This window comes from Solea solea, chromosome 18, assembly GCF_958295425.1.
Source record: "Solea solea chromosome 18, fSolSol10.1, whole genome shotgun sequence".
Lineage (NCBI taxonomy): Eukaryota > Metazoa > Chordata > Actinopteri > Pleuronectiformes > Soleidae > Solea > Solea solea.
The window spans coordinates 24,164,799-24,191,598 of NC_081151.1; the positions used below are offsets into that span (position 1 = coordinate 24,164,799).

Consider the following 26,800-nt stretch of genomic DNA (forward strand, 5'->3'; position numbering starts at 1 on the left):
CACAGACTGGGGAGTGTTCATCTGTGCTGTCCTACGTTCACTTCTGCACTGATGCTGTCCTACCCACCAAGACAATCAGGGTTTTTCCTAACCAGAAGCCTTGGACAGCACAGTGAGGCACCTGCTAAAAGCCCGGGGTGCAGCGTATAGGCCGGAGGACACGCTGGCGTATAACAGCTGGCAAAACACCGGTACAAGCAGCGCATTGAGGAGCACTGCTCTGACAACAACCCACGTAGTATGTGCAAAGGCATCAGGACCATCACAGACTATAACAAAGCGACCAGCAGGTCAGCCGGGAGCCCACCCTGCCTGACACCTTAAACCGCTTCTTCACACGCTTGATTAGCCCTGTCGCTCTGACCCCGGACCTGGGCTGGACAGAACCGTTCTATGGAGGACGCTGTCTCGTTATCACTTGACACGGCCCGGGCTCACCTGCAGCATTCTGACACCTATGTTAGGATGCTGTTTGTGGACCCGGACATGCTGGCCCTGGGTCTGTCAAGATCACTCTGCTCCTGGATCAGTGACTTCCTCACCAACAGCAACTTGACTAACCCTCAACACTGGCACGCCACAAGGCTGTGTGCTCAGCCCTGTCGTCTTCACCCTCTTCACACACCACTGCTCTGACATCCACTCCACAAACATGGTCGTGAAGTTTGCAGATGACACCACCATAGTGGGTCTCACCTCCAACAACGACGACACCCACTACAGTGGAGAGGTCCAGAACCTGACCCAGTGGTGCTCTGGGAACAACCTTGTCCTAAACACCAACAAGACCAAGGAGGCCATAGTGGACTACAGGAGGTCCAGAAGACTGAACACGCTCCGCTCAGCATGTAGACAGCATCCACATTTCCTCTGACCTCTCCTGGACTGTGAACCCTTCACACCTGGTGAAGAAGGCCCAACAACGGCTCTTCTTTCTCAGGAAGTTGAAGAGGTCTGGACTCTCTTCCCAACATCTCATAAACTCTATAGAGCCACCGTCGAGAGCGTCCTGTGTCTCAGCGTGACAGTGTGGGACAGGAAGAACTCAGCCCGGGTGGTGAGGACCGCACAGGGGATTGTGGGATGCCGTGTACCTGATCTGGACTCAGTTTACACCGCCCGAGTCCAGAGAAGGGCCAGACGCATAACAACAGATCTATGCACTGTTTGTACCGCTTCCATCAGGAGACTGAAACACACTAGACTCAGGGACAGCACACAACACACAGCTGTGGAAACAACTCACATCCATTCTCTCCACCCAACACACACACACACACACACACACACACACCCCTGCTCAACTCTCCATAAACCTGCACTTTGTAGTTGTGGTTGTGTCTTATTTAAGTTTGAAGTCTTTTGTTATTTCTGTTATTTTATTGTGTCACTGCAACATTTCATTATGTCCTCACAATGACAATAAAAAGTCTTGATTCTGTTTGTAAACGTGAGACTCCTCCCTTCTTTCCTCATGTCCAATCAGATCCCAGTGTTCTCGCTGGCTCGTGGGCGGGGCATGCGGATGCTGTGTGGGGATTGGCCTACAGTGGCATCAAGAACCTCCTCCTGTCCTGCTCTGCAGACGGAACCGTCAAACTGTGGAACCCGACGGAGAAGAACCCCTGCATCAGCACTCTGAACTCTAACATGGGTGAGAGACAGATACTCAGACAGACAGACAGATACTCAGACAGACAGACAGATACTCAGACACACTCAGACAGACGCACACACAGACAGACGCACAGACAGACAGATACTCAGACAGACGGACAGATACTCAGACACACTCAGTAGGACGCACACACAGACAGACGCTCAGACAGACAGACAGATACTCAGACAGACATCATACACACTCACTCAGACAGACAGATAGACAGACAGATACTCAGACGGACAGACAGACATTCAACACATGATCATTTATTCAAAACTAATAAATAATCATCAAACGATCAGATTTGAAATCAGAACTGTGATTCAGGACTTTGACCTGTAGAGGGCAGTGTGAATTCAAGTGTGTGTGTGTGTGTGTGTGTGTGTGTGTGTGTGTGTGTGTGTGTGTGTGTGTGTGTGTGTGTGTGTGTGTGTGTGTGTGTGTGTGTGTGTGTGTGTGTGCAGAACACGGGATCCCCACATCAGTGGACTTTAACGGTTGTGACCCCGCCCACATGGTGGCGTCCTTTAACAGTGGAGACGTGGTGGTGTACGACCTGGAGACCTCCCAGAATGCACTGGTGCTGAAGGGGCAGGGAGACGGCAGTAAGAACACACACAGAGTGATGAGTGGTGTGAGTGTGTGTCATGTGTTGTGATGTTTGTTGTTGTTGTTGTTGTTGTTGTTTACAGCTCTCCCAGGATCAAACCACATAAACAAAGTGGTCAGTCATCCCACTCTGCCGCTCACTATCAGTGCTCATGAAGACCGACACATCAAGTTCTACGACAACAAGTCAGGTCAGTCCTCAGAGGCCACGCCCCCTACACTGTCACATGACACATTTGCTTATATATTCACAGCGGCTCATTCAGAGTACGCCGTACTTGTGTACTCCGTACTTGTGTACTCCGTACTTGTGTACGCCGTACTTGTGTACTCCGTACTTGTGTACTCTACTCACCAGTAGGACATCTTCATTATTACAACATCTTCAACTTCCTCATAAACCTTTCACAATAAGAGCTTCCACAACATCTACTCATGATTCATGTCATAACTGAACTGTTGATCGTGAAACAGTGAATCTGGATTCAACGTGTCTGTCTGTCTGTCTGTCTGTCCGTCTGTCTGCCTGCAGGTAAAGTCATTCATGCGATGGTCGCTCACCTCGATGCAGTCACCAGTTTGGCGGTTGATCCTAATGGGATTTACTTGATGTCTGGGAGTAAGTCTCACTGATGATGATGTTGTTGTTGTTGTTGTTGTTGTTGTTGTTGTTGCTGTTGCTGTTGCTGCTGATGATGTCATGTCATCCCGCGTGTCGCCGTCAGGTCACGACTGCTCGCTGCGCCTGTGGAACCTGGACAGTAAAACGTGCGTGCAGGAGATCACGGCTCACCGTAAGAAGAGCGAGGAGGCCATTTACGACGTGGCGTTCCACCCGTCCAAGGCCTTCATCGCCTCGGCCGGAGCCGACGCCCTCGCCAGGGTCTACGTGTAGACGAGGAGGACGGCACACCACCGAGGAAGTGGGGGGCGCGAGGAAGAGGAGGGGTGTGTCCCTGTTCTGTGACATCACGCCCAACTCTCTGCCCCGCCCCCCTGTCTACACATCTGACACGACACAAACTCCTCCCACTCTTGTGTCAGCGCTGGAGTTGAAGGAAAAATCCTCGTCCGACGGCCCGTGGACACGCCCACTGAGGCGTCCGGGCCGTTTCCATAGCAACAGCAGCTGCTGAAAAACAGCGTCGTCTCTGAAAGACGGACGCTAACGCGGAGGAAGACGACACAGGAAGTGATCGCGTGACTTTCAGATTTTACCACAGCAAAACTTTTTACAGTGTTTTTAAAGAATAGTCACATGGTCCGTCTCTGACGAGCTGTCCCCACCTCAGCCCCTGGAGGGCCAATAAGAGCCCCGTGTTTTAGCCCCGCCTACACGAGGAGTGAAGGTCGCTCAGCATGACTGACTTTTGTTTATATAAATAAATAAAAATTTTATTTTTTAAAAATCAACGTCTCGTTAACGGCAGCGAGGAGGATTCAGGCTCCTCCCCCGTCCAGTCCTGCCCTCAGAACCCGCCCACCTATGCCCCACCCCCTGTCCTTTTAAACGTGAGAGTGGAGGAGGAAGAGGAGAATCATCTTCAGTCTGTCACCACGACGACGACGACAAAACGTACAAATAACAAAAACAATGACAACTTTGTTTTCGATAAAAAAAAGAAAAGAAAAATCGATTTTTGGAGAGTTTGTATTTAAAGGGACAGTTCAGGGTTTTTGTGACACAAGGAAAAATAAGACTCTACAACGTCACATGATCACGTCTTTATCTCACTGTCAGACCGAAGTCTGTAAACCACTCACTCTCACACACCAAAGTCCAGAGAGAATCAGTGATTTAAGCTGCTGCTCCTCTGCTGCCTCGTGTGGTCACTTTGTGTCACTGTCATAAATCTGAATGAAGAAGTGACAAAATCAGACATTAGAACTTAGTGATGGAGGCAGCAGTGGTTCGTGTGTGTGTGTGTGTGTGTGTGAGCGGTTTACACACTTGAGTTTCCTGTCATCAAACACTAAGTTCCTCTAAAAGCCTGAACTGTTCCTTTCACGTGTCAAAGGATTTGTGTGTTCACTCAGTCAATCACAGAAACAACAAACGTGTTTTTAAAAACCATCGACGTGTTTTTGTGTCACTTTTTGTCGTTTTCTAGTTCCATTTTTATGGACTTTTGATCAAAGATGTTTACAGAGCACCTGAACGCACCACCGTGTCCTGGTTTAAGCTCCTCCTCCTCATCTTCATATCACTGAGTGATTTCTTTTCTTTTTTTTAATTTATATCACATGAGCGTTTTATCATGTTGAGGGAAGAAAAGAAGCTCCGCCCTGTTTTAGTTTTGTCGCTGTTTTTCTTTTTTGTGATCGACTTTAGTTTGAGTTAATTTAAGGTTGTTTTTTTACGTGAACAGTGACCCGATCAATCAGAGTCAAAGCGAGTCTTTTTATTTTGTTCTGTGGAACTAAAACACTTCTGTTTGTGTAAATGCATGATTAATACAATAAAGGTATTTTTTCTAGTCTTCCAAAAAAGGGTTAAAAAAACAAAGTTCTGATCAGTTTGATGAGTTTTGTAAGTATTTTCTTTTTTTTGATTTACAAACTATGAAACAGATTTTAAAGATTGTACCACATAGAAAAAAAACAGTTGAAATGTATATAAAATGTCTATAATAACTATTAAATGGTGTAACTGTTGACACTGCTGCTGCTGCTTCACTCATTTACATGGAAACGACAACATAAATACAGAGTGTACAGATCTTAACAAGTAGAATCTATAAGAATAGACAATAAGATAAAAGACGTGGATACAATGAACGTATTAATTGTTGAAGGGTTTACGTCAGTTAACTATCTACAAACTATTGTTTAAGTGTATCTTTGCCGAACTCACAAGCAGAAAACGTGTTTTTAATCAAGCTCTTTGTTGTGACATGTTTCTGTACTTGTACCCGGTAAAGCTGCGGTACTTTTATATTTCAGTAGATTTGTGAGCAGAGTTCCGTTTCGGCTCCACTCGCGGGAAATGGAGGCCGACGAGCTCCGTAGCACTGAAGCTAACACCAAACCCCAATCACTTATGCCCAACATTAACGCAACACTCCAGGTTTACTGTATAAAACACATGTACACAAACAGATCATGAGGCATTCCGACACCTCTGTGAACTGCTCTTTTTTCGGCAAACACGAAGTCCACAGAAACCGTCTTTCTGTGTTTTATTTTTTACTTTCGCGGGTCTGGTCCATGGTCTGGTCGGTGGTGTGAGGTTGTTGTAATCAATAAAGTTTTCACACACACACACACACACAAAAAACCCGCTCTTAAGGTCGTCTGAGGAGTTGCGATTTTGAAACACGAACGTGTACGTCACTCACGCTCACGTGCGTTTACGTCATATGAGTTTTAAAATGGTGTCACTGGGAGACGAAAAGTGACGAAAAAGACACGTCGTTTGATGAATGAACGTATTCAAGTATCCGGTTCCACCTTAAACAGACTGTTTAAGCGGTGTGAGCTCCAGAACACGGAGACAGAGACACGCGGAGACAAGGAGAGACTGTCCCCGCACTCAGGTCCTCTTTCTCGGCGTGATGGACGTGCGTGAGTCGGTGTCGGAGCTGAAGAAGCTGCTGAGCAGAGTGAATCCACCAGAACTCCCCAAACTTCTCCACTGGATCCAACACTCAGGTAAACACGTGGTCCAAGACACGACTGTGACGTCAGAGGCAGGAAACCCGCGGCTGTGTGTGTGTCAGAGGAAGGAAACCCGCGGCTGCATGACGTCACAACACGTCATCTCTGTCCGTGTCTCATGTTACTGTGTGTGTGTGTGTCTGTCTGTCTGTCTGTCTGTGTGTGTGTGCGCGCGCGTGTGTGTCTGTGTGTCTGTGCGTGTATGTGTCTGTCTGTCTGTATGTGTGTGTGTGTCTGTCTGTCTGTCTGTGTGTGTGTGTGGGTGTGTGTGTGTGTGTGTCTGTATGTCTGTGTGTGTGTGTGGGTGGGTGTGTGTGTGTGTGTCTGTATATGTGTGTCTGTATATGTGTGTGTGTGTCTGTGTGTGTGTCTGTGTGTGTGTAGGTGAGCTGGACGAGCTGTTGCTAGACAACAGGAAGGTGATGTTACAAAGTATCGCAGACGACCTGAGAGCTCTTCTGCCTCTGGACGCCATGTTACCCGGCGAGGCCGCCGCCCATCACAAGGTACCGCCCTGAGACGACAGGAATCTCACAGAATGTGGTCCTCAGGTAACCGTGGTGACGGTGGCGGCGTGTGTTTCAGATGCAGCGACGGCCGCGGCCGACGGTTCACGTAGACGCGTTCCTGTACGACGACGATCAGGTGGACGCTCTGTGTGAGGGCGGAGCCATGAGCCGCAACTACTGCCTCCACTGTGGCTCTCAGAGGACCGCCCCTTTGGGTGATGTCATCAATGCGTCACCATCATAATTACCATGTTTCATGCTAAAGACGATATTGTGACGCTGTGGGCGTGTCCTCTGGTTCTGATGTGGGCGTGTCCTCCTCTCTCACAGACTTCGTCTCTCACTCCTTCTCAGTGTCCGAGCTTCACTTCCTGTTCCAGAACGTTCTGCCGGACCTGAGCGGTCGCACCCTGGTGGACGTCGGATCCAGACTGGGAGCTGTGCTGTATGGGGTCAGAGGTCACCACACACACACACGCACGCATACACACGTCTGTTTTTAGACACAAGTTCTTTTAGACTACTGATCTAAACAAGGTGTGTGTGTGTGTGTGTGTGCGCGTGTGTGCGTGCATGTGTGTGTCTCTGTGTGTGCGTGCGTGCGTGCATGTGTGTGTCTCTGTGTGTGTGTGTCTCTGTGTGTGTGTGTCTGTGTGTGTGTGTGTAGGGTTATGTGTACAGTTCAGCCTCTCTGTTGCTCGGTGTGGAGCTCAGTGAAGAGTTTGTCAGACTACAGAACAACATGGTGGAAAAATACAGACTGAACGACAGGGTCCAGGTACACACACACACGCACACACACACGCACACACACACACACAGTTACAAGTGTAACAACAAACGTCTGTGTGTGTCTGTGTCTCTGTGTGTGTGTGCGCACGTGTGTCTCTGTCTGTCTGTGTGTGTGTGTCTGTCTGTCTGTGTGTGTGTGTGTGTGTGTGTGTGTGTGTGCGTGTCTCTGTGTGTGTGTATGTGTGCGCGCGTGTCTCTGTGTGTGTGTGTGTCTCTGTGTGTGTGCGCGCGTGTCTCTGTGTGTGTGTGTCTGTGTCTGTGTGTGTGTGTGTGTGTGTGTGTGTCTGTGTTGTGTGTCCATCCAGGTTGTCCAGGCTGACATCTGTACACAGGTCACTCTGCTGCAGAACGCTGACGTCCTGATTATGAACAATGTCTTTGAGTATTTCATGGAACCCAAAGAGCAAGTCAAGTGAGGACACACACACACACACGCACACACACACACGCACGCACGCACACACACACACAAGAGTGGCTGATCCACTGCTGCCTCCATCACTAAGTTCTAATGTCTTATTTTGTAAAATTCAGCATTTCAAATATTTAACTTCAGTGACACAAAGTGACCACATGAGGCAGCAGAGGAGCAGCAGCTGCTGTGTCCCTGCAGCTAAAATCACTGCTTTTCTCTCTGAGGTTTGGTGTGAGAGAGTGAGTGTGTTACAGACTTTAGTTTCCTGTTGGAAATCAGTTTTTGTGTGCGTGTGCGCGTGTGCGTGTGCATGTGCGTGTGCGCGTGTGCGTGTGCAGAGCGTGGAGGTTCATCATACAGAACTTCATAAAGCCGTCTTCTCTCCTGGTGACTGTTCCCAGTCTACAGGAGACTCTCAGGGATCTGCAGGTATGTTTGTTTGTTTTTTTATTTCATGTGTGACCTGTGACCTTTGACCTTTGACACTGAACTGTAGTTTGCCCAGCAGGAGGCGCTGCCTCCCGGCTGGGTGGAGGAGCTTCCTGTGGACTATGGCGTTTATGTGGGCGGAGACACGGACCCTGACGCCCTCAGACAGATCCACCTGTACAAGGTCATGTGACCTGAACCTGACACTCTGACGTCACCATGATCCAGAGATCCAGGACAGTTATTGGCTGAAGAGCGAGTGACGACACAGTTGACCAACCACTGCGGAGAGAAGTCCCGCCCACCTAGTCAGCCGGTGTGAGGCGTTCAGGGAACTCAGGCCATTTTGAAACCGATTACTTTTCCATCGACCGTGTGTGTGTACACATTAAACAAGTTCCTGTCACGTGGTCAAATAAAGCTCGTTGAGTTTGAACATAAGGCTGATGACGTCATCATTTCAGTGTGAAAGAACTTTTCTCATTTCTTTGAAATGCTGAGTCATGTCTGGTTAATGCCGCCGCAGCCTTTGATCCGCGCGCCCTGCGTTGTCTTTGATCTTCCGTCTCCTTCCGTTCATAAGCAGGAAAAGTTTTTTCCAAAAAAAAGGGTTGAGCCTTTTTGATTTATGAATGATTAAAATCAGCTGAAAACCGTGGAATAATTACATCATCGAATAATACTCTAATATTAACGGTTCGTTTATTTCCATCTCTGTTCAATTGTTTGATGCTCAACTGAAGAGACTTTTGATTATTTGTATTATTTTTTGTTTGAATCACAAGTCGCTGTTTTTGTTGATGAAACTCACATTTCCGAGCCTTAAACTCGGTCCGTGAAGTAACTGAAAACTTGGTCAACAAGCGGCCGGTCCTGAGCTCCAGCCTCAGCCCGCTCACTTCTCCGGCTTCTACTTTGAACCGGGTTTTGTGGCTCCGTGTTCGGCAGCTCGGTGCGGACGGTGTGGCAGGTGTGTGGCAGGTGTGTGGCAGGTGTGTGGCAGGTGTGTGGCGGGTGTGTGGCGGGTGTGTGGCGGCAGCTGGAGCCTCACACAGCGGGCGGAGTTGTCAGTTTCCGGGCTCAGACTCGGTGAAGAAGAGCACGCTTCCATGTGCGCAGATTAACGGCGCCTCTAACAAAAGATCCCCGCTCCTCGGCTCCGCTCCCCCGGGCTCCTGCTCGGTGTGTGTGGCTCCAGCTCCGCGGTTCTGGTCCCGGGACGAACACCCGTGTTTTGTGCGGGACTTTCGAGTCTTATTGTCGCTCTTTGTTTCCCACTTTCCCTCCTTTTTTGTGCTCCTGCTCTCAGAGAGAAGATGCCGCTGCTCCACAGAAAAGCCTTCGTGCGGCAGAAACCTCCCGCGGATCTGCGTCCGGACGAAGAGGTTTTTCTCTGTAAAATCACCCACGAGATCTTCAGGAGCTACGAGTAAGTAACCCGGACCGAGCCGGACCGAGCCGGGTCATGGGCTGAGCGGGCAAAGAGTCGTTAGAGGCGGGCAGATAAGTTTGACTGACAGCCGCTACAACTTCCAAACAGCGTCAATAAAAGTCGGAAAAAAGAGAAAAAAAGTTACGAGGGCTCGTGAACGCCTCAACCTCTGACCCCCACAGGTGAAAACACCTGCGTGACGTCACAGGTGGACTCGACACATGTTAGCAGTGTGATGGCTAAAGAGGATTAGCGGCTGTTAGCCGTTAGCTCCGTGAAAAGAGGCCGCTGTGTGATCACGTGATCGATCAGTGATCACCTGCTCAGGTGGTCAAACTTTATTTGTTTATGTTTCTATATAAAGTAATAGTGTGTATAAAGTATATAATATCATCATCTATGTAGTGAAGTTGTACTTGTACACAGAACATCACAAATCCAGTATTATTATATTACTGTTATTATGATGGTTGTTGTTGTTGTTGTTGTGATAATACACTCATGAAGAACAGATTAGAAACAGTAAAGAACCAAACAGTGAGTTTATGATTGTCGTGGTTAAAATGACCTGTGACTGTTTCCACTTGTGAAAATGTGTGATGCTTAGTTAAAGGCCACATAGACCGGAAGCTCCAATTAACGCTGCGTTTGTGTGTGTATCTGCGTCATTACCTCGTTTATGAAACCCTAAAGTTTCAGAACAAACAGTTCAGCCACTGCTGAGAAAATAGTGTTGTATTGTTTTCCTGGGCTCTGCGAAGCGGATCGACACTTCCTTAATTTGATGTCGTCATCAGAAATCCTCACCACCGTAGCGCCTCCCGGTGCGGGCACTAGTCCGGGCACATCCGGTTGCGTACATTCAACTGCAGAAGAAGAAGAAGAACTAGTCTCGTTGTAGCTGCTGAGATGCAGAGCATCCACCGTGCCAGAGGGGGAGCTGTGTATCTGAGAGCTGGCCTATCTATTACGTCACTTCCAGGTACCTGGCCAATCACAGGACAGTAGGAAAGCTCTCGTTGGCTGGCCAATCACAACACAGTCCATGTTCTGGGGGTGTGGTTTTGGTCTGAAACAGCGTGGCTGACGAGAGCGTCAGTGAGGAGATATTTTGATCGGCTCGTTTGCAGCGATTAGGAGGTTTTTAACCATGAAAACAAGTTAATATATGCAAGTAGACCTCCATAACTTACATATATGTGACCATGAAAACAAGTTAATATATGTAAGTAGACCTCCATAACTAACATATATGTGTGATACAAGCATTCTATGTCGCCTTTAAAGACCCTGGTCTGAGGCTCCGCCCACTGCCTGATTCACTATAAAAAAAGATGGGCGGTGAGTTATCAGTGACAGTTTGTTGTGGCCCCGCCCCGCCTCGCCTCGCCACAGCACGGTTCAGCTGTGTTTCCACTAGCAGGTCCTGGTCCAGGGCTCAGGTTCTAAGTGAGTTTAATGTTACACTGAAAACAGCTGCTTTACACAAACCCTGGATCACTGAAGAACATTGACTAGATAACTAAATACACTAGTTTAACCTGGTTTAGGTTAAACTTAGTTACGGAGGAGTCTGGTGAACACTTCATGTGTTTGTGACGCAGCAGAACAATCGTCATTTACAAATGAGACCACGTGGACCTCTGAATCCAGATGGTAATTTATTTATTTTTTTACGTGTTCCTCCTGCTCCTCCTGCTCCTCCTGCTCCTCCTCAGTGACTTCTTTGAGAGGACCATCCTATGTAACAGTCTGGTGTGGAGCTGTGCTCTGACGGGGCGAGCGGGCCTGACGTACCTGGAGGCGGTGGAGAGCGAGCGGCGGGCCAAGCAGAACCTGCAGAACTTCCCTCAGGCGTTGGTGGTTCCACTGCTCCACCTGGTGGCTGTGAGTGGTCACTGCAGGCTGACGGAACTGTGCGAGGACGTGTACGCGTTTATCAAAGAGCGATTCTTCCCTGGAGAGACTGTGGATGTGACCGGACACAGGTACTGATGATACTGATCAATACTCTGATCAATACTGTGATCAATACTCTGATCAATACTGTGATTTATACTCTGATCAATACTCTGATCAATACTCTGATCAATACTGTGATTAATACTCTGATCAATACTCTGATTTATACTCTGATCAATACTCTGATTAATACTCTGATCAATACTCTGATTAATACTCGGATCAATACTCTGATTAATACTCTGATCAATACTGTGATTTATACTCTGATCAATACTGTGATTAATACTCTGATCAATACTGTGATTTATACTCTGATCAATACTCTGATTTATACTCTGATCAATACTCTGATTAATACTGTGATTAATACTCTGATTAATACTCGGATCAATACTGTGATTTATACTCTGATCAATACTGTGATTAATACTCTGATTAATACTGTGATCAATACTCTGAACAATACTGTGATCAATACTGTGATTAATACTCTGATTAATACTCTGATCAATACTGTGATTTATACTCTGATCAATACTGTGATTCATACTCTGATCAATACTGTGATTTATACTCTGATCAATACTCTGATCAATACTGTGATTAATACTCTGATCAATACTGTGATTCATACTCTGATCAATACTGTGTGTCACAGACTCATGTGATCAATACTGTGATTGATCGTCTATAATGTGTGTGTGTGTGTGTGTGTGTCACAGACATGTGTGTGAGATTCTTCAGGTTCACTCTCCTCAGTCCAGCGCTAACGGTCGTGCTAAGCTATCAGCTGACAGTGACACCATCGTCATCAGTGACAGTGATGAAGACGCCTCTGTCCTCCAGAGTCCAACAGCTCAGGTCAACGGGTCAGTAGGTCAAAGTGCATCAAAGGTCAGAGGTCAAGGCAAAGGAAACCTGCAGCGATAATTACGTGTGTGTGTGTGTGTGTGTGTGTCAGCAGGAAGAAGACAAAGAAGCCTCTGAGTCCGTCTGTCTTTAAATACACCGTGAGGACGATGAAGGACGAACAAAGCCAGACGTTCACTGTCAGAGCCAATCAGATCAGGTGAGAGGCGTGGCCTCATTCTTACTGATATTTCATCTCAAACAGCAGAGGAATCAAAGTTTCATGCAGTCTCCCTTTAACCAGGGGACAAGACTGTCCTTTAGTCCCCTGGACAGGTTCATGTCCTCGTGCTTTGGTCTGGAGCTGCAACCAAAGATTATTTTCTCCATAAATGTCAGAAAACCTGGAAATGATGGATTAGTTCTGCGGAGACGCTTCAACAGTCCATTATTCATCCATTATTCATCGTCTCCGCTCTACTTTGGTCTTCTGTATTGAGACTAGACTTTTATTTTGAAAGGGTCTCAGGTCTGGACTTTGTGTTTCCTGTCCCACACGATGTAAAGAATGTTTGAAGGGAGAGAGGGGGCAGGTCTGGTGGGCGGAGCCTCCATATTGAACGCTTGTCTGTCTCAGTCGCAGGAAGTCGTCTCTGTCCAGAGAGAGACTGAAGCTGCTGCTCAAACAACACTGTGAACCTCACAACGGAACCATCACACTCAAGGTGACCACCACCACCCACAATGCACTGCTGCTGACCACGCCCCCTCTGTTGGTCTTCTTTAAAGAACACGAATATCAGACAAAGATGATTGTTCCTGATTGACCTGTCTGTCTGTCTGTCTCTCTCTCGTGTGTGTGTCTCTCTCTCGTGTGTGTCTCTCGTGTGTGTGTGTCTCTCTCTCGTGTGTGTGTGTGTCTCTCTCTCGTGTGTGTGTGTGTCTCTCTCGTGTGTGTGTGTGTGTGTCTCTCTCTCGTGTGTCTCTCTCTCGTGTGTGTGTGTCTCTCTCTTGTGTGTGTGTCTCTCTCGTATGTGTGTGTGTGTCTCTCTCGTGTGTGTGTCTCTCTCTCGTGTGTGTGTGTGTGTCTCTCTCGTGTGTGTGTATGTGTCTCTCTCGTGTGTGTGTGTGTCTCTCTGTCGTGTGTGTCTCTCTCGTGTGTGTGTGTCTCTCTCGTGTCTCTCTCGTGTGTGTGTGTGTGTCTCTCTCGTGTGTCTCTCTCTCTCTCGTGTGTGTCTCTCTTGTGTGTGTGTCTCTCTCTCTCGTGTGTGTCTCTCTTGTGTGTGTGTGTCTCTCTCTTGTGTGTGTGTCTCTCTTGTGTGTGTGTGTCTCTCTCTCGTGGGTGTGTGTCTCTCTCTCTCTCGTGTGTGTGTCTCTCTCGTGTGTGTGTCTCTCTCGTGTGTGTGTGTGTCTCTCTCTCGTGTGTCTCTCTCTCGTGTGTGTGTGTCTCTCTCTTGTGTGTGTGTCTCTCTCGTATGTGTGTGTGTCTCTCTCGTGTGTGTGTCTCTCTCTCGTGTGTGTGTGTGTGTGTCTCTCTCGTGTGTGTGTATGTGTCTCTCTCGTGTGTGTGTGTCTCTCTGTCGTGTGTGTGTCTCTCTCGTGTGTGTGTGTCTCTCTCTCTCGTGTCTCTCTCGTGTGTGTGTCTCTCTCTCGTGTGTGTGTGTGTGTGTCTCTCTCGTGTGTCTCTCTCTCTCTCGTGTGTGTCTCTCTTGTGTGTGTGTCTCTCTCTCTCGTGTGTGTCTCTCTTGTGTGTGTGTGTCTCTCTCTTGTGTGTGTGTCTCTCTTGTGTGTGTGTCTCTCTCTCGTGGGTGTGTGTCTCTCTCTCTCTCTCGTGTGTGTGTCTCTCTCGTGTGTGTGTCTCTCTTGTGTGTGTGTGTGTCTCTCTCTTGTGTGTGTGTCTCTCTTGTGTGTGTGTCTCTCTCTCGTGGGTGTGTGTCTCTCTCTCTCTCTCGTGTGTGTGTCTCTCTCGTGTCCCACAGTCGTCCACAGTGATGAAGTACCGTCTCTCTGAAAACGCCTTCTCTCAGTTCTTCCCTGATGAGCCCCCCCTCCTCCCCTTCAGCCCTGGCTCTAAAGGTGGGGGGCGTGGCTCGTGTGGTCAGGTGAGTGGTCAGGTGATGAGCTGAAACATTCCAGTGTTTCTCTGAGTGAAGGATGAAGGAAACATCTGGGATGTTTGCAGGCGGAGGAGAAGCTGAAGCTGCTGCAGCACAGGGAGGAGATGGAGCGAGCGCGTCTGAAGAAGGAGAAGGAGGAGGTGCAGGAGGCCAAGAGGAGGGAGAGGGAGGACAAGGAGAAGATGAAGGAGGAGCAGAGGAGGAGGTTTGAAGAGGAGAAGCAGAAGAGAAGAGAGGAGAAGGAGCTGAGGAAGCTGGAGAAGGAGAGGGTGAGTTTGATGATGATGTTCTTGTACGTGTGAACTTCAACGTGAAGAAACACAACTGTTACACAACTGTTACACAAAGTGACAGAAACACAACTGTTACACAACTGTTACACAAACTGACAGGAGAGAGAAAAGTTAAAGGAGGAGAAGAAGAAATATGCAGAGCGTCTGAAGCTGTGGAACAAACCCAGAGAAGACATGGAGTGTGAAGATCTGAAGGTGAGTGAAGGCATCTCACTCTCTCACACACACACACACACACACACACACACACACACACACACACAGCTGACCCTGGATCTCTGTGTGTGTGTGTGTGTGATGCTTCTCCTTCCAGGAGCTTCCCAGTCCAGTTCCTGTGAGAACCCGTCTTCCAGCAGGACTGTTTGGAGAAGCTCTGATGGTTCTGGAGTTCCTGCGAGCGTTTGGAGAAGCGTTTGATCTGAAGGACGAGTTCCCTGACGGAGTCTCTCTGGGTGAGGACGGGCTTTCTGCTCGTGTGTGTGTGTGTGTGTGTGTGTGTGTGTGTGTGTGTGTGTGTGTGTGTGTGTGGTTCTGATCCAGTCTGTGTCCACAGAGGTTCTGGAGGAGGCTCTGGTGGGTTCTGATCCTGAAGGTCCTCTGTGTGAGCTGCTCTTCTTCTTCCTCACGGCCATTTTTCAGGCTCTGGACGAGGAGCAGGAGGAGGTGACCAAGGACCAGGCCGAAGGTCTCTCTCACACACACACAGACACACACACACACACAGACACACACACACAGATAGATCTTTCTGCTCTCATGAGGACTCCTGTTCTGTACATTAATGAACTGAGTGTGTGTGTGTGCGTGTGTGTGTGCGTGTGTGTGTGTGTGTGTGTGTGTGTGTGTGTGTGTGTGTGCGTGCGTGTGTGTGTGTGTGTGTGTGCGTGTGCACAGACCTGTCTGAGCCTCTAGAGGACGACTCTGACCCGACTCGCTCGGCGCTGAGTGCCGTAGCATCGTTGGCAGGGGCGTGGCCTCAGCTGCATCAGGGCCGCAGTCTGAAGGACCTGGACCTGGACAGCTGCACGCTCTCAGAGATCCTGCGCCTGCACATCCTGGCGTCCGGCGCCGACTGTAACCATGGCAACGCCAAGCTGCGCTACCAGAAACAGGGCGGGTTCACGCTGATGGACGACCCGTGCGTGGAGCTGCGATTGGCCGAGCCGGCGCTGGTGAAGAGGCTGTCGAACACGGCGGTTTACGACCTGACGCCAGGTCACAACACAACCATGTCAACACTGGCTCTTAGTGTGTGTGTGTGTAGAACAGTGAGTGACGCTCAGTCCTTGTGTTGTTGTCGTCGTCATTCAGGAGAGAAGCTGAAGATCCTCCAGGCTCTGGTGGGGAAGCTGCTCACACTCGACTCCAGCAGAGACCTCATCGAGGACAGTGTGGACGAGCAGAAGCTGGCAAGACAAGAACTGAGAGAGATCAGAGCTGAGCAACATCGACGACAGAGAGAGGAGGCCGCACACAGGTGACACACACACACACACAGAGAGAGAGAGAGAGGAGGCCGCACACAGGTGACACACACACAGAGAGGAGGCCGCACACAGGTGACACACACACACACACACAGAGAGAGAGAGAGAGAGAGAGGAGGCCGCACACAGGTGACACACACACACACACACACAGAGAGAGAGAGAGAGGAGGCCGCACACAGGTGACACACACACACACACACAGAGAGGAGGCCGCACACAGGTGACACACACACAGAGAGGAGGCCGCACACAGGTGACACACACACAGAGAGGAGGCCGCACACAGGTGACACACACACACAGAGAGAGAGAGAGAGAGAGAGAGAGAGAGAGAGAGAGCGCCGCACACACACACACAGAGAGAGAGAGAGAGAGAGAGAGAGAGGAGGCCGCACACAGGTGACACACACACACAGAGAGAGAGAGAGAGAGAGAGAGAGAGAGAGAGAGAGAGGAGGCCGCACACAGGTGACACACACACACACACACAGAGAGAGAGAGAGTGAGAGAGAGAGAGGAGGCCGCACACAGGTGACACACACACACACACACAGAGAGAGAGAGAGAGGAGGCCGCACACAGGTGACACACACACACACACAGAGAGAGAGAGAGAGAGAGAGAGAGGAGGCCGCACACAGGTGACACACACACACACACACACACAGAGAGTGAGAGAGAGAGAGGAGGCCGCACACAGGTGACACACACACACACACACACACACAGAGAGAGAGAGAGAGAGAGAGAGGAGGCCGCACACAGGTGACACACACACACACACACACACAGAGAGTGAGAGAGAGAGAGGAGGCCGCACACAGGTGACACACACACACACACAGAGAGAGAGAGAGTGAGAGAGAGAGAGGAGGCCGCACACAGGTGACACACACACACACACACACAGAGAGAGAGAGAGAGGAGGCCGCACACAGGTGACACACACACACACACACACACACAGAGAGAGAGAGAGAGGAGGCCGCACACAGGTGACACACACACACACACAGAGAGAGAGAGAGAGAGAGGAGGCCGCACACAGGTGACACACACACGCACACACACTCTGTAACCTGGTGTGTGTGTGTGTGTGTGTGTGTGTGTCTCAGGGTGCGTCTCCGTAAAGAGGAGCGTCTGAAGGAGCATGAGATGAGGATGAAGGAGAAGGAGGAGAAGCTGAAGGTGCAGACACACAGGTGAGACTCCTCCTCCTCTTCACTCTCTGGCTGTTTGTTGTGCTTCAGTCATGTGACGTGGTTGTTGTTGTTGTTGTTGTTTACTTCTCTACAGTGACACTGCTGCACAACAACAACACACCGACGATGACGAGGAACAAAACTCTTCATCGTCCAACAGCATGATGACGACTAAAGGTAAACACACGACTCATGTTTGCTTGTCTTCTTTCTGCTGAGTCATGCTCTCTCTCTCTCTCTCTCTCCTCCAGTCACCCACCCCGTGACCTCTGACCTCAGATCTCTAATCTGCAGCAGCCTGACAGCTGAGGAGCAGGAGACGGAGCAGGAGAAGGTCACTCACTCACTCACTCACTCACTCACTCTCACACTCACTCACTCTCTCACACTCACTCACTCACTCACTCACTCTCACACTCACTCACTCTCACTCACTCACACACACACTCTCACTCACTCACTCACACACTCACTCACTCACTCACACTCACTCACTCTCGCTCACACACACTCACTCACACACTCACTCACTCACTCACTGTCACACTCACTCACTCTCACTCACTCACACACTCACTCACTCACTCTCACACTCACTCACTGTCACACTCACTCACTCACTCACTCACTCACTCTCACACTCACTCACTGTCACACACACACTCTCACTCACTCACTCACACACTCACTCACTCACTCACACTCACTCACTCTCGCTCACACACACTCACTCACACACTCACTCACTCACTCACTGTCACACTCACTCACTCACTCACTCACTCACTCTCACACTCACTCACTCTCTCACACTCACTCACTCACTCACTCACTCTCACACTCACTCACTCTCACTCACTCACACACACACTCTCACTCACTCACTCACACACTCACTCACTCACTCACACTCACTCACTCTCGCTCACACACACTCACTCACACACTCACTCACTCACTCACTGTCACACTCACTCACTCTCACTCACTCACACACACACTCTCACTCACTCACACACACACTCACTCACTCACTCACTCACTCTCACACTCACTCACTCTCGCTCACACACACTCACTCACACACTCACACACTCACTCACTCACTCACTCACTCACTCACTGTCACACTCACTCACTCACTCACACACTCACTCACTCACTCTCACACTCACTCACTCACTCACTCACTCACACACACTCACTCACTCACTCACTGTCACACTCACTCACTCACTCTCACACTCACTCACACACTCACTCACTCACTCACACTCACTCACACACACTCACTCACTCACTCACTGTCACACTCACTCACTCACTCTCACACTCACACACTCACTCACTCACTCACTCTCACACTCACTCACACACACACTCACTCACTCACTCACTCACTCACTCACTCACACACACACTCACTCACACTCACTCACTCACTCACACTCACTCACACTCACTCACTCTCACACTCACTCTCACACTCACTCACACTCACTCTTACACTCACTCACACACTCACTCACTCACTCACTCTCACACTCACTCACTCTTACACTCACTCTCACACTCACACACACACTCACTCACTCACTCTCACACTCTCTCACACTCACTCACTCTCACACTCACTCACTCACTCACTCACTCACACACACACACTCACACACTCACACACTCACTCACTCACACACTCACACACTCACACACTCACTCACTCACTCACACTCACTCACTCACTGTCACACTCACTCACTCACACTCACTCACTCTCACTCACTCACTCACTCACTCTCACTCACTCACACACACACTCACTCACTCACTCACACTCACACACTCACTCACTCACACTCACTCACTCACACACACACACACACACACACACACACACTCACTCACTCTCACACACACACACTGTGGGGCTGTGATTATGTAAACAAACATCAGCTGTTCTGACGTGGGCGGTGTCTTGTCCTCCCCGCAGGTGCGAGAGCTGCAGGGGCGGATCCAGAAGGCGGCCGCCTGCACCTGCCTGCAGCCTCTGGGCAGAGACCGCCTCTACCGCCGCTACTGGCTCCTCCCCTCCACCCCTGCTCTGTTTGTGGAGGACGACTCCTTCGGCCTGACGGAGGACATGCTGCGGCCACGCCCACAGCACGCCACATCCAAGATGTGCGAGAAGGAGGACATTAAGGAGGAGCCAGCCGAGGGAAGGTGGGGTCACTGTTTTTCTTTCCTGAGGAATAAAGAGGTCACGCGGCATTCTGATGACATCACTTCCTCTCTCGTACAGCACTGGCTCCAGCCCCGCCCCCCCCTTCACCTGCGGCCCACCGGTGGATCGTCCAAACCGCTGGTCGTTCTACAGCTCAGTGGACGAGCTGGAGCAGCTGATGGACGCGCTGAACCCCCGCGGTCACAGAGAGAGTGGCCTGAAGGAGGCGCTGCAGCAGGAGAGAGACAGACTGCTGCTGCTGCTCACACACACACACCACTGCACGCTCACAGGTAACACACACCCCTGACCTCTGACCTCTGCTGCTGCTGCTCACACACACACACCACTGCACGCTCACAGGTAACACACACTCCTGACCTCTGACCTCTGCTGCTGCTGCTCACACACACACACCACTGCACGCTCACAGGTAACACACACCCCTGACCTCTGACCTCTGCTGCTGCTCACACACACACACACACACAGTGAACATGCTCCTCCTCCCGCTGCACATTACATCTGAAATCACCAGACGTGGGAAACTGTAGGTTAGCAGCCTCCTGCTTGGAGATGAATGTCAGCGATGGCTGAGAACAAGCGTGGGCGTGGCCTGAGCCTCCATGTGCATCAACACTGTCAGCTGTCTGTCTGTCATCTGTTAGCTGTCTGTCGCTACGTTCACCTGAGTTCCTATGTATGGCTGTGTTGTTTAGATTTAACTGCAAACTACAACTACAACTGTTTGTGTTGCTGATTACAGCTTGAATCCTGCATATACCCTGAATACAATGTGGAAAATGGATATATTAGTGTACATATACAGTGAGCGTCCGTAGAGGCGGAGCTTATCACCTCTGGCAACGTCAAACTATAAATACACAAACCAGGTGTTTGAATTCTAAATGACGTTAAAACTTTGTTGAGGGTTTATATTTCTATTATCTGCTGCTATGCTCCGCCCAAATGTACGAGTACACTTAAGTCACCTCCGATGCATACTTGGTCAAAATGGGCGGAGCGTGAACACTTCCGGGTTTGAGAACCGTCCTCACTGTTCATGGACTTGAGAACTGGATCAGAACTTGGACTGAGACGTTTTCACAAGTACACACAAGAACACACTCACAGGTAACACACCTGACCTCTGACCTCTGACCTCTGCTGCTGTCTGTACAGACCGCCCTGAGTCGTCCGGGTCTGTCCCAGAATGCAGTGCAGCAGCAGAGATGCTGATGGAGGTCAGACTGAGAGACCTGCTGCTGGACATCGAGGACAGAATCCACCAGGGAACTCTGGGAACTCTGAAGGTACGAGAGGCGTCGCCACACTCACCTGTGTGTCCTCGTCCCCTCGGGTGACCCCGCCCCCTCCCTCTGTCTCTGCAGGTGATGGACAGACGCGTGTGGCGCTCGGCGTTGGAGGCGGGAAACTACGAGCTGCTGTGCTGTGACGACGACGCGGAGGCGGAGTCGAGTCAGCTGAGAGCCAAGGACAGGTAAGAAACAGGAAGTGAGGTCTGTCTGAGGCAGGTGTGGGCGGAGCTTTAACTGCATGTGTGTGTCAGACTCCAGGAGCTCAGGTCTGACGCGGCGAGCGGGACCAGCGGCAGCGGAACTCCTCAGGTCATCAGCAACTCTGTACGAGTCCTGGCTCTGGCTCTCACTCGCATCGAGCAAGGCATCGAGAGACGCTTCCTCAAAGCTCCGCTGGGTAAGTCTCTGTCTGGACCAGGTCTGGACCAGGTCTGGACCAGGTCTGGACCAGGTCTGGACCAGGTCTGGGAGGTTGTGATGGAAGATAAAATGGTTCCTACTTTGGCCCTCTAGTGGTCACTAGTGGTGGGAATTGATTGGTTTTTATCAATATCAATGTCATTGTCGATTCTGCCTATGAAACCACTTCCTTATCAATTCTCTTATTGATTGCTGAGTAGTTCATGGACTTTTTTTAGACTGAACATACTGAACAACACCATGACAAGTTTGGAGGAGAAAGAAAATATAGAGTAAAAGATTTAGACTGACGCAATAAATCCAAAATGGAATAGTTGCTAAATGACAGTTTAACGCTCCGTTTCATTGTAAATGAAGTCAGATAAATAGTCGTGTGTGTGTGTGTGTGTTCATGTCATTCACTGAAATGATTTCTTAACACTCCTTTTCTTCAAAGGGTTAAACAATGTAAATGAAACAGTGAACGTAACTTGAGCTTTTTAAATGAAAATAACGTCACACATCATCATCATCTAAAATTCATTAAAGCAGGAAATGTTTACATGTAGCTTGACTTTATTAATAAACACTGTGTATGCTGCTTACAGTTGCCTGGCAACAGTGTGGCCATGCAGGATATTTAATATGAACGTTACACGCGGTCAAACACACGACACGCTCACGTATGACGTATGACTGACTGTAAGGATGTTTGAGGCTGTCGCGTCACCACACTGTTGTACTGATGTGAGCGTTAATAACACGCAGAGTCAAGCTGTTTACACTACACTACACTACACAGACATACACTGAGCCATCCAGATAACAACAGAACTACAGCTCCATATAAACAACAGGGATTAACAACAGGGATTAACAATACAGATTAACAATACAGCAACATAAACGTCTCTGGTTATTGACGTAACTGATGGCAGCTCATCAAACAGACTCATGAACGAACCCAAACACACAAGCAACAGCACGTCCACGGTGCGTTCAAGGACCCCTAGTGGTCGCTGTGTGTCACTGTATCCTGCATGAGATAACATGATCTCTCTCTCACACACACACACACACACACACACACACAGGTGAAGAAGACTCAAAGAAAGACCAGAAATCAAAGAAGAACAAGAAGAAGGACGATGACGAGGCCAGTGAAGGTCAGACTGATCGTCTTGATTGATCACATTGATCATCTGTAAACACAGTCATTGATCCTCTCTCTGTCTGTCTGTCTGTCTGTCTCTCAGATGGAAGTGAAAATGGTCGAGTGACAAAGACGGTGTTGGAGCGATGGAGGGAGTCTCTGCAGTCCTGCTCCAGTCTGTCCCAGGTGTGTGTGTGTGTGTGTGTGAGAGAGAATTGTGGTTCTGGTTCAGGTTAGTGATAACCCGTGTGTGTGTGTGTGTGTGTGCGCAGGTGTTTGTCCACCTGTCCTCTCTGGACAGAAGCGTCCTCTGGTCTCGCTCCGTCCTGAACGCTCGCTGTCGTCTGTGCAGACGTAAAGGAGACGCTGACAACATGCTTCTGTGTGACGGCTGTGACCGCGGACACCACACCCACTGCCTGAGGCCCCGCCTCAAGGTACAGTCACTTGAATTGTTTTTACATAGCAACAATGAACAGTAGGGGGCGGCGCTGGTTCTGAGTGTGTGTGTGTGTGTCAGATGGTTCCAGAAGGAGACTGGTTCTGTCCGGACTGTCGACCCAAACAGAGATCCAGCAGACTCCCGTCTCGACAACGCTCCTCTGTCGACGAGGACGAGCTGGAGGAGGAGGAGGAGTCTGACGAGGAGGATGATGAAGAGACTGAGGAGTCAGAAGAAGAGGAGGAGGAGGAGGAGTCAGAGGAGGAGGAGGAGTCAGAGGAAGAGGAGGAGGAAGTGTCAGTGAGGTAAGAGTGAAAATATTCAGCCCAATCAAAAGTCCTGTCCAAACTTGAGCGTCACTCACTCGTCCTCTGAACTTCATCAGCACCAAGAAGAGTCAGGCCCCGCCCCCTAAAGGCAAACATCAACAGGCCACACCCAAAAACAACACCACTCCAGCGGGGAAGAGCTCGTCAGCCTCCAGGTTAGAATCTGTCCAGTCACTCCTGATTTACACCTGAGTCACTCCTGATTTAACACCTGTCCGTCACAGGTCCTTGGGGAAGAAGGCCACGCCCCCTACATCCAAGCCTGCTGTGATGTCAGCCGCCAAAGCTCCGCCCCGCCCAGGGAGCCGGAACAGTGCCCGTCTGAGCCTCGAGACCCCGCCTCCCAACGGCAGCACGAGGATCTCACCTGGTCAGAAGAGGTCGCTGACAGGTGAGCGACCTCTGACCTCTGACCTGAGATATCATGTGTCACTAATGTGTCATGATCCTGTTAACCTGTTATCCTCCCACAGAAATGGCTCCTCCCTCTAAATCATCCAGACTCGTCCTCAGTGCCGCCGCCGCCCCCTCCACTTCCTCCAGACGCTCCTCTGGGCGGAGCCACGGCGTCCACGAGCTGTCGGCCTGTGAACAGCTGACGGTGGAGCTGGTGAGACACGAGGACAGCTGGCCTTTCATGAAGCTGGTGTCCAGAACACAGGTACACACACACAGACACACACACACAGACACAGGTACACACACACAGAGACGCACACAGACACACACACAGACACACACACACACACAGACACACACACAGACACACACACACACACAGACACACACACAGACACACACACACACACACAGACACAGGTACACACACACAGACACACACAGAGACGCACACACACACACAGAGACGCACACACACACAGACACAGGTACACACACACAGAGACGCACACAGACACACACACACACACAGACACAGGTACACACACACAGACACACACAGAGACGCACACACACACACAGAGACGCACACACACACAGACACAGGTACACACACACAGAGACGCACACACACACAGACACAGGTACACACACACAGAGACACACACAGATGCACACAGACACAGGTACACACACACACAGACACAGGTACACAAACACACACGCAGAGACGCACACACACACGCAGAGACGCACACACAGACACAGGTACACACACACAGAGACGCACACAGACACAGGTACACACACACACACGCAGAGACGCACACACACAGACACAGGTACACACACACAGACACACACACGCACACAGACACAGGTACACACACACAGACACACACACGCACACAGACACAGGTACACACACACACACACAGACACAGGTACACACACACAGACACAGAGACGCACACAGACACAGGTACAGGTACTCACACAGACAGAGACGCACACAGACACAGAGAGACACACACACACACACAGGTACTCACACAGACACACACACACACACAGGTACTCACACAGACACAGACACACACAGACACAGGTACACACACACACAGACACAGAGACGGACACAGGTACACACAGACACAGAGACGCACACACACACACACAGACACAGAGACGCACAGACACAGGTACTCACACAGACACAGAGAGACACACACAGACACAGAGACGCACACACACACAGACACAGAGACACAGACGCACACACACACACAGACACAGGTACTCACACAGACACACACACACACAGACACAGAGACGCACAGAGACGCACAGACACAGGTACTCACACAGACACAGAGAGACACACACACACAGACACAGAGACGCACACACACACAGACACAGAGACGCACACACACACACACAGACACAGAGACGCACAGAGACGCACAGACACAGGTACTCACACAGACACAGAGAGACACACACACACACAGACACAGGTACTCACACACACACACAGAGACACAGACGCACACACACACACAGACACAGGTACTCACACAGACACACACACACAGACACAGGTACACACACACACACACACAGAGACACAGAGACGCACACACACACACAGAGACACAGAGACGCACACACACACACACACAGAGACACAGGTACACACACTAACACACACAGAGACACAGTTGCACACACACGGAGACACAGACAGAGGTACACACACACACAGAGACACAGACAGAGGTACACACACACACAGAGACACAGGACACAGGTACAGAGACACAGGTGCACACACACAGAGACACAGGTGCACACACAGAGAGACACAGGTACGCACACAGAGACACAGGTACACACACGGAGACACAGGTACGCGCACACACACACACACACAGAGACACAGGTACGCAGGTACGCAGGTACGCACACACACTCTCTTACTGTGTGTGTGTGTGTGTGTGTGTAGGTTCCCGACTACTATGACATCATCAAGAAGCCGATGGCGCTGAGTGTGATCAGAGAGCGAGTGAACAGCTGTGAATATCAGTCAGCAGGTGAGGGGAGGAGTCGTGTGTTGTGAACGTGTTGAGCAGGTGTGTGTGGGCGTGTCTAACAGTGGTTTCCTGTGTGTCAGGTGACTTCATCTCAGACGTGGAGCTCATGTTCTCTAACTGTCTCCACTACAACCCTCGTCACACCAACGAGGCTAAAGCGGGAAACCGTCTGCAGCAGTTCTTCTACGCTGAACTCAGGAGGCTGGGCCTGTCGGAGCTTAGCTCCGCCCCCAGCGCCAAACGATCCCGACACTGACCACGCCCCCACGCCCGCCGCCACCTGTCCTTGGCGTCGGAAACACTTGTCCTTCGTCTCTTCTGTTTTCTACATGGACCAAACCCATGGTGACTGAGCAGGAAGTGATGTCATCACTCCTCTGACATCATCACCTTCTTTGTTATTATTTCTTGTTGACGTTGACTGAGCTCATTAAATGTTCATGAATAGAAAGTTGATTATTGAGCAGTTTAGACTTTTGACCTTTGACCTTTGCATTTCTAGCTTTTGTGTTCTAACTTTTGGAGTGTGTGTGTGTGTGTGTGTGTGTGTATGTGTGTGTGTGTGAGAGGGGCGGGGTCAGGCTGTCAAAACTACACTGGAGCCACTGCAGCAGCGCCCCCTGCCTGTATTTATTTAGTTTCAGTTTGTCTTTATTTATGACTGATAGACTCTGATGTTCATTAATGATGTAAAAATAAATGAGGTTTTATAAAAACACCTGCTGTTTGTCTGTTTGCACACACACACACACACACACACACACACACACAGTCATGTGAGGTGGGAGGAGCTCAACCAAAGGTGTGTCATCAGTGAGTTCAAAGGTCACTTTTCCTGCCGACACAGGTGAGTGTTGATTCACTGTGTGAAACTTAATAAAACTATTTTAAAAGCGTTTTTACTTTGGACACATTTTACACATGTTTACATTTGATATGAAAGTGTTTCCACGTTAAAACACACACACACTAACAAAACATTTTCCTTCAGGATAATAAAAGAATTCTGATTCACACACA

At 49.8% G+C, this 26,800-nt stretch overlaps 3 protein-coding genes across 6 annotated transcripts in view; all 3 read left to right on the top strand.

Annotated features, from left to right (window-relative positions):
* strn3 (striatin, calmodulin binding protein 3) overlaps window positions 1-4,929 on the top strand; it is a 15,207-nt gene extending 10,278 nt beyond the window's left edge. Inside the window, exons 12-16 of the mRNA XM_058615840.1 lie at window positions 1,487-1,654; window positions 2,128-2,268; window positions 2,356-2,463; window positions 2,805-2,891; window positions 2,998-4,929. Of these exons, the coding sequence (XP_058471823.1) occupies window positions 1,487-1,654; window positions 2,128-2,268; window positions 2,356-2,463; window positions 2,805-2,891; window positions 2,998-3,167 (674 nt within the window). The 3' untranslated portion in view covers window positions 3,168-4,929. The remainder of the gene's footprint in view (window positions 1-1,486; window positions 1,655-2,127; window positions 2,269-2,355; window positions 2,464-2,804; window positions 2,892-2,997) is intronic.
* Window positions 4,930-5,596: 667 nt separating this feature from the next.
* On the top strand, window positions 5,597-8,515 carry zgc:109986 (uncharacterized protein LOC553566 homolog). Of its 3 annotated transcripts, none has more exons than XM_058615842.1 (8): window positions 5,600-5,923; window positions 6,314-6,435; window positions 6,515-6,653; window positions 6,769-6,890; window positions 7,106-7,216; window positions 7,536-7,642; window positions 7,984-8,074; window positions 8,151-8,515. In XM_058615842.1, the coding sequence occupies exons 1-8, from the start codon at window positions 5,827-5,829 to the stop codon at window positions 8,265-8,267; spliced, it is 906 nt and encodes a 301-aa protein (XP_058471825.1). In that variant the 5' UTR covers window positions 5,600-5,826; the 3' UTR covers window positions 8,268-8,515. The 3 variants fall into 3 exon arrangements, with proteins under 3 accessions (XP_058471827.1, XP_058471825.1, XP_058471826.1); XM_058615843.1 differs by having other exon boundaries at window positions 5,601-5,923; window positions 8,154-8,515; XM_058615844.1 differs by lacking the exon at window positions 7,106-7,216 and having other exon boundaries at window positions 5,597-5,923.
* A 380-nt stretch (window positions 8,516-8,895) lies between these two features.
* On the top strand, window positions 8,896-26,498 carry baz1a (bromodomain adjacent to zinc finger domain, 1A). 2 transcript variants are annotated; one of them, XM_058615838.1, is made up of 30 exons: window positions 8,896-9,044; window positions 9,384-9,503; window positions 11,225-11,494; window positions 12,194-12,340; window positions 12,433-12,540; window positions 12,958-13,045; window positions 14,300-14,422; window positions 14,503-14,706; window positions 14,830-14,925; window positions 15,044-15,182; window positions 15,284-15,415; window positions 15,625-15,945; window positions 16,042-16,207; window positions 17,336-17,422; window positions 17,517-17,599; window positions 17,674-17,756; window positions 19,413-19,642; window positions 19,722-19,936; window positions 20,826-20,956; window positions 21,035-21,144; window positions 21,214-21,359; window positions 22,456-22,527; window positions 22,618-22,700; window positions 22,787-22,951; window positions 23,035-23,261; window positions 23,342-23,440; window positions 23,510-23,676; window positions 23,759-23,946; window positions 25,693-25,780; window positions 25,861-26,498. In XM_058615838.1, exons 2-30 carry the CDS (start codon window positions 9,391-9,393, stop codon window positions 26,034-26,036), a joined length of 4,257 nt encoding a protein of 1,418 aa, XP_058471821.1. In that variant the 5' UTR covers window positions 8,896-9,044; window positions 9,384-9,390; the 3' UTR covers window positions 26,037-26,498. The 2 variants fall into 2 exon arrangements, with proteins under 2 accessions (XP_058471821.1, XP_058471822.1); XM_058615839.1 differs by having other exon boundaries at window positions 12,436-12,540.
* The last annotated feature ends 302 nt before the right edge of the window (window positions 26,499-26,800 follow it).

What these genes read in the sequence shown, in the direction of transcription:
- zgc:109986 (XM_058615842.1), top strand. Translation starts at nt 5,827, where the DNA reads ATGGACGTGCGTGAGTCGGTGTCGGAGCTGAAGAAGCTGCTGAGCAGA. An exon ending in CCACTGGATCCAACACTCAG is followed by an intron (nt 5,924 to 6,313) that starts GTAAACACGTGG and finishes GTGTGTGTGTAG; the next exon opens with GTGAGCTGGACGAGCTGTTG. An exon ending in GAACCCAAAGAGCAAGTCAA is followed by an intron (nt 7,643 to 7,983) that starts GTGAGGACACAC and finishes GTGCGTGTGCAG; the next exon opens with AGCGTGGAGGTTCATCATAC.
- baz1a (XM_058615838.1), top strand. Translation starts at nt 9,391, where the DNA reads ATGCCGCTGCTCCACAGAAAAGCCTTCGTGCGGCAGAAACCTCCCGCG. An exon ending in GGAAGCTGGAGAAGGAGAGG is followed by an intron (nt 14,707 to 14,829) that starts GTGAGTTTGATG and finishes ACAAACTGACAG; the next exon opens with GAGAGAGAAAAGTTAAAGGA. An exon ending in AGGAGACGGAGCAGGAGAAG is followed by an intron (nt 17,757 to 19,412) that starts GTCACTCACTCA and finishes TCCTCCCCGCAG; the next exon opens with GTGCGAGAGCTGCAGGGGCG.